This window comes from Pipistrellus kuhlii, unplaced genomic scaffold (assembly GCF_014108245.1).
Source record: "Pipistrellus kuhlii isolate mPipKuh1 unplaced genomic scaffold, mPipKuh1.p scaffold_m20_p_37, whole genome shotgun sequence".
NCBI lineage: Eukaryota > Metazoa > Chordata > Mammalia > Chiroptera > Vespertilionidae > Pipistrellus > Pipistrellus kuhlii.
Window position 1 is genome coordinate 3899073 of NW_023425537.1, and position 6000 is coordinate 3905072.

The following is a 6000-nucleotide window of genomic DNA, read 5'->3' on the forward strand; positions in this document are numbered from 1 at the left end:
TTTGTTACCTATCACATTCCACATAGATATTCAATAAATTCTTAGTGCATGACATGAAGGAGAGCTACATCTGAAGTAGTTTGAACCTAACTAACATTGTTTTTGGGATTTGGTTTGAGTAGAGATCATTTTGTAATGAAATATTTGTTAATTTGGCAACTTGGATTCCTCAGTTGGGATACAAAGAAAACAAACTCAGTTCATTAGATTCTGCCTTCTAGCCAGTTAAAAGCTTGAGTATAGTGACCACATCTTAGTCATGTTTGTATTATCCCTAAAGTTTAAGATTAATGCCTTTGTTGAGTATCTACTTTGTTTAACTTCCTCATTGACATATTGACATGCCAAATTCACACTTTAAAGTGGACCAATGAATGGTTCCAGTATTCTCCAAAGTTTTAGAACAATTTCTTGCCCCCTCAAAAGAAACACTGTGGCCGAAACCGGTTTGGCTCAGTGGTAGAGCGTCGGTCTGCGGACTGACGGGTCCCGGGTTCGATTCCGGTCAAGGGCATGTACATTGGTTGCGGGCACATCCCCAGTAGGGGGTGTGCAAGAGGTAGCTGGTTGATGTTACTCTCTCATTGACGTTTCTAGCTCTCTATATCTCTTCCTTCCTCTCTGTAAAAAATCAATAAAATATATATTTTTTTTTTAAAAAAAAAGAAACACTGTGCCCATTGAAGGTCACTCCCTATTTCCTCCCAACTCCTCTCCCTAGGCAACCACTAATCTAATACTATCTCTAGATTTACCTATTCCAGACGTTTCATATAAATAGAAATCATATAATATGTTTTCTTTTGTGTCTGGCTCCTTTCATTTAGAATAACGTTTTCCAGGGTCACCCATGTAGTAAACATGTATCAATACTTCCTTCATTTTTATTGCCAAATAATATTTCATTGTAGAGATACTATATTTTGTTTTGTTCATCAATTGATAGGTATTTGGATTGTTTCATTGGGAGGAATTGACCTCCAGGCCAAACTGGCTATGAGGACCAGCTACGGCTACAGTGGGAGAGCTGCTATGCAGAAACACCCCTATGAAGCAGGACTTGCTTCAATGGGACTTTGGTGCTTGCTGAGCCTGCCCCTGAGTGTGTTGCTAATGGATGTGTACAGATATAGTCTGCTATGGTCTGAAGATGTCCCCTGGGAGCATTGGCTCTAGGGCCTCCAGGGAGATGCAAAATCACCCACGGCCTAGGGCCACCCTGCAGGTGCTATTTGTATTGGGTTTGGAGGTGGCCAGGCAAGGTGCAGCTATGAAGCAAATTAGGCTCGTGCTCCAGCAGGGTCTTGCATCTTTTATTGCTAAGTCCAGCTGCAGCTTGTTTGAGATATTTTAGTAAAGTCTGAAGCTTGAGCAAGGACAAGTCACTACAAAGAGATTGGGTGGGATTGCAAAATACGGTAGATGGGGCAGGGTCTCAGGGAATAACCAAGGCGAAGCAAAAAGATAAGGCTATGAGTCAGCCCTGCAACTGGGGAGGTCCCAGCACAGGAACCCCTGTGAGAACCCAGGTCTGGGAGAAAGCTGCCTCCAAGTTCCTGCCCCAATGCCAAACAATCTAGTTCCTCCCCTTATGTGCCTGGGTCTCGCAGAGCCTCATTCTGACGCTGGAGCTCAGAGTAAGCAAGACATTCAGTTCACTTCCCGCACCAGCCCTTTAAAAAGGAACACCTGAGTCTCCAGCAGTCTCCCTGTCACAGCCCCAATCCCTGCTGGGTTTTACAGCCTGTAGTTATGGGGATTTCTCTTCCCAGCTCTGGGAGCCTGGGCTGGGGGAGAAGGGAGACTGGTATGGGGCTGGGACCCCTAGCTCCTCACAGGCAGCAACCACAGAGACTGTCTCCCTCCCTATAAAAAAGCAGCACAGCTGACTGGTTCGGCTCAGTGGATAGAGTGTCAGCCTGTGGACTGGAGGATCCTGGGTTCGATTCTGGACAAGGACATGTACCTTGGTTGCTGGTACAGGAGGCAGCTAATTGATGTTTCTCTCTCAGCGATGTTTCTAACTCTCTATCCTCCTCCCTTTCTCTCTGTAAAAAATCAATAAAATATATTTTTAAAATAATAATAAATAAAAAAGCAGCACATGTGGGAGGCATTCCAGCCCATTCAGCGCCTCTGCCTCTCGTACCAGTCTCAGTATGCTTTCTTCTTTACTTCTCTAGTCATAGGACTTCCATTCAGCCCCCTATTAAGCAGTTCTGAATGATAGTTGTCTGGTATTTTAGTAATTTTGATGTGCTGTGGGAGGCTGCAAATACAGGTGATTCACCTACGCCACCATTTGTTTTCTGCAACACATTATGGGGTTCATTGACCAAACTGTATGCTCCATGAGAAGAAACTTCTGTTTGTGTTCACCTTGTATTCCAATACTAGCATAGAGCTCCAGAAATATTTGAAGGATGGATGATAGAGAAAAGTGGGTCTAAGAATATGTAAAGTTGTTTTATCTCCCTTCTAGGTATCAAGACAAAGAAACAAAGTACATTGCCATTTAAACCAATCCAAAAAGGAAAGAAGAGAAACCCCTGGTCTGATTCAGAATCAGATATGAGCGGTAATGAAAGTGATTTTGATGTCCCTCCACGAGAAATAGAGCCACGAAGAGCAGCAAGTAAGAAAAACTGACGAATATGTAGATACACTAAGATTTTAATGGCCAATATATTTCAGGGCACTTAATCCCAGAAATTGTTCTATTTTAGAGCAGTAATTATATTAAAATTTTTTAAACTAAATCATCTGTTAGGAAATTAAACTGAAGCTTAAATCTTCATAAAATGTTATATCAATCTGGATCAAATAGACCGTTATCCTCTTTGATTCTTTGTATATGTATGTTTTTAATAGCAAAAGCCAAATTCACAGTGGATTTGGATTCAGATGAAGATTTTTCAGATATTGATAAAAAAAGTGAAGATGAAAATTTTGTTCCATCAGATGCTAGTCCAGTTAAGACCAAAACTTCCCCAAAGTAAGTATCTTTTCTAATATGGGTTTTATCATGATTATTTTTAATAGCTGAGTATGTATTCTCTGTTGTTTGACACATTTAGAATTGGTTTTCAGGATGTAATTTTTTTCTTCTAGACATACAGACAAAGAACTGAAGCCACAGAAGAGCGCCACGTCAGGTGTGTATTAAGTAAAAGGAGTGAGGGTCTACTTTCCTGGGTGCCCGGATCCACCGGGTTCTAATGCAGACATTAGCCAAGTCCTGCCTTTGAAAATAAAAGTGGGTTCTCGTTAGCATTACATTGATGTTGTTCATTAGGTTTAATTTTGCAAATAAAGAGGTTCTACACTTAAGGTGTTAAAGTATAATGTGCTGCCCAGCCCCGTGCCTCAGTGGTTGAAAGTTGACCTATGAACCAGGAGGTCACCTGACAGTAAAGAAGACAGCGACAAAAAGTAAGCCTAAGTCTTAGAGATGTGTTAATAATATTGGGATTAACTAATATTAGTTGCTACAAGTGAATCTTAATTTTTTATCCCCAAAATTTACTATTGATATTGAAATTAAATTCCAAACAAAAGCAAATATAATCTTTATAGATGTTTATAATAACAAAGGGTGGTCAAAAGGTTTAAGATTAGCATGTTTCTCAAAATGCCAGACATTATCTAACTCGTTGCTATGACAGGAACAGGATTTATACACAGTTTGCAAATGTTTAAAATAAAACATATACTTATTTTTTAAATGGATGCTTAAGAACACTGATTCTCTAATGTATTTTCAGCTCTTGTCTTTTTCCTGTATTTATATAAGCCGTCAACAGATTGCTAAAGAAAGTTTACAGTGAGAACAATTCATCTGAGCATGGCCATGATGAATGCTTGTGTTGACTTGCAGGTCAGTCTTCCACCTCCACTACAGGTGCCAAAAAAAGGGCTGCACCAAAAGCAGCCAAAAAGGAGCAAAGCTTGACTTCTGATGTCCCTCAAAAACCTGATCCCCCCAAAACCAAGATTCGCCGCAAAAGGAAGCCATCCACTTCTGATGATTCCGATTCTAATTTTGAGAAAATGATTTCTAAAACAGTTACAAGCAAGGTGGGTGCTTATCCTAACTAATTCTTTGCTGTGGGTAGATTTTAGTTGTTTTGTTGTTTGTGTGTGTGTTAATCCTCACCCAAGGATATTTTTCCATGGGTTTTTAGAGAGAGTGGAAGAGAAGGGGAAAGACTGAGAGAAATATCGATGTGAGAGAAACATACCAGTTGGTTGCCTCCTGCACGAGCCCTGACCAGGGCCCGGGCTGAGGAGGAGCCTGCAACCAAGTCACTTGCCATTGATCGGAATCAAACCCGGGACCCTTAGGGCCACAGGCCAATACTCTATCCACTGAGCTAACCTGGTTAGAGCTGCTGTAGGTATTTTAAAACATAACCAAGCTATGCTCTTAGTAATTTAGCACGTTTGTAAGAAAATTTAAGTCCCAATTCATTAGCTTTTACTGTGTTTACTTTAGTAATATAGGTACATACCTCTTAGTCCATGAGAGTTGTCTCAGACTTAGATTACATATTTTTTACATTGAAATTCTGCTCTCAGGTTAACATGTGCAAATTTCTTTGGCTTTCCTCTTAGAAATCCAAGGGGGAGAGTGACTTCCATCTGGACTTGGACTCAGCTGTGGCTCCTCGGGCAAAATCTGTACGGACAAAGAAACCTATTAAGTACCTCGAAGAATCAGATGAAGATCTGTTTTAAAACTATGTTAAGTAATGATTTAAAATTACCTCAATCTTTTTTTGTTTGTTTCCTCCCCTGTGAATTTAGTTTGGGGAAGCTAGTTTTAATCTGGAATCATCGAAGTGAAGTGTCTAGACCACAATGGCAATGTCCCTTATCCCTTTATAACACCATCTAGTGGGTGGCCCATCTCATGGGCACTGTTTTCTCTGCTTTGTCTATGTTTTTAGTCTGTTTTTCCTTTTGTCTTTAAAATCTGATTTCTATCTACTGTACCTCCTTTGCTACTTTTATAAATATGAGATAAAGCATGATTAATTCTCTGTTTTCTCTTCGTTATATAAGTAATTTTCCATCAGATAGAATTTTGTAGTTCTAGTACAAAATATATGCCCCACTCAGCCTTTTTTGAATTTTTGTTCAAGTAATAAGTTGTTTAAATGCTTCATATTCTTCAGAATATCAGCAGAAGCTAAAGGAATACACCCTGCTGTTTAACCTCAACACAGACAATAATAGGACGAAGGAAATTATACCATAAGTTATGTGACTATCTCAACTTTTGACTTTTCTTACTGCCTCTGAGTCTGAATTTCCCAAAAACAAATTTCTATAGAGTGCTGGATGGCAGAAAAGTGAGATCAACATTTACTCAGAGGTCTTGGGTATTTTATTGATGCCATACTCAGCAATGAAATGAACTGTTATATCCATTTAGGAAATCTCTATATTCAACTTGCAAACTTTTTAAGACCTTTTTGCCTTTTACGTTTGTGTGACTTCAGTGGTGTTATCAATGTTCTTGTAAATATTTGCTATGTATTTCTATTTAGCTTAATTCCAACAATTTTGTACTACAATAAAACATTCTAAACATTGCAACCCATTGATTGTTCTTTTTTCTCCCTACATTATACCTTTCTCTTACAGTGAAATCCCTCTTCGCTTCTTTTTTTAATAAGCATGTAGACACTTTTCTTCACTTCCTTTTGAGAACTATTCTGATCATATAATATTCCTGACTGCCCCTGGCCATAGTGGTGGGTCTAAGAGATGGGAGGCACCATGACCTAATTGAGGCCAATCGGTTTTTCCTCCAGGGATTTTATACATGAGTACTGCGTTTTTCTTCACACTCAAAAGGCCTTGGCCCTACATCAGTAAAGAGTTTTAAACAATGTGTGTATATTTTTAAACAACTCACTACTTCAACTTTTTTCTTGTTTGTTGGTCAACTATTTTAATACACCTACTCAACTAGTACTTGATATCAGTAAATTG

General features: G+C 39.2%; 1 protein-coding gene across 1 annotated transcript in view; it reads left to right on the plus strand.

Annotated features, from left to right (window-relative positions):
• Positions 1-5197, plus strand: part of TOP2A (DNA topoisomerase II alpha) — a 28257-nt gene extending 23060 nt beyond the window's left edge. The window contains exons 30-34 of the mRNA XM_045570794.1: positions 2483-2635; positions 2872-2995; positions 3112-3155; positions 3878-4077; positions 4615-5197. Of these exons, the coding sequence (XP_045426750.1) occupies positions 2483-2635; positions 2872-2995; positions 3112-3155; positions 3878-4077; positions 4615-4737 (644 nt within the window). The 3' untranslated portion in view covers positions 4738-5197. The remainder of the gene's footprint in view (positions 1-2482; positions 2636-2871; positions 2996-3111; positions 3156-3877; positions 4078-4614) is intronic.
• The last annotated feature ends 803 nt before the right edge of the window (positions 5198-6000 follow it).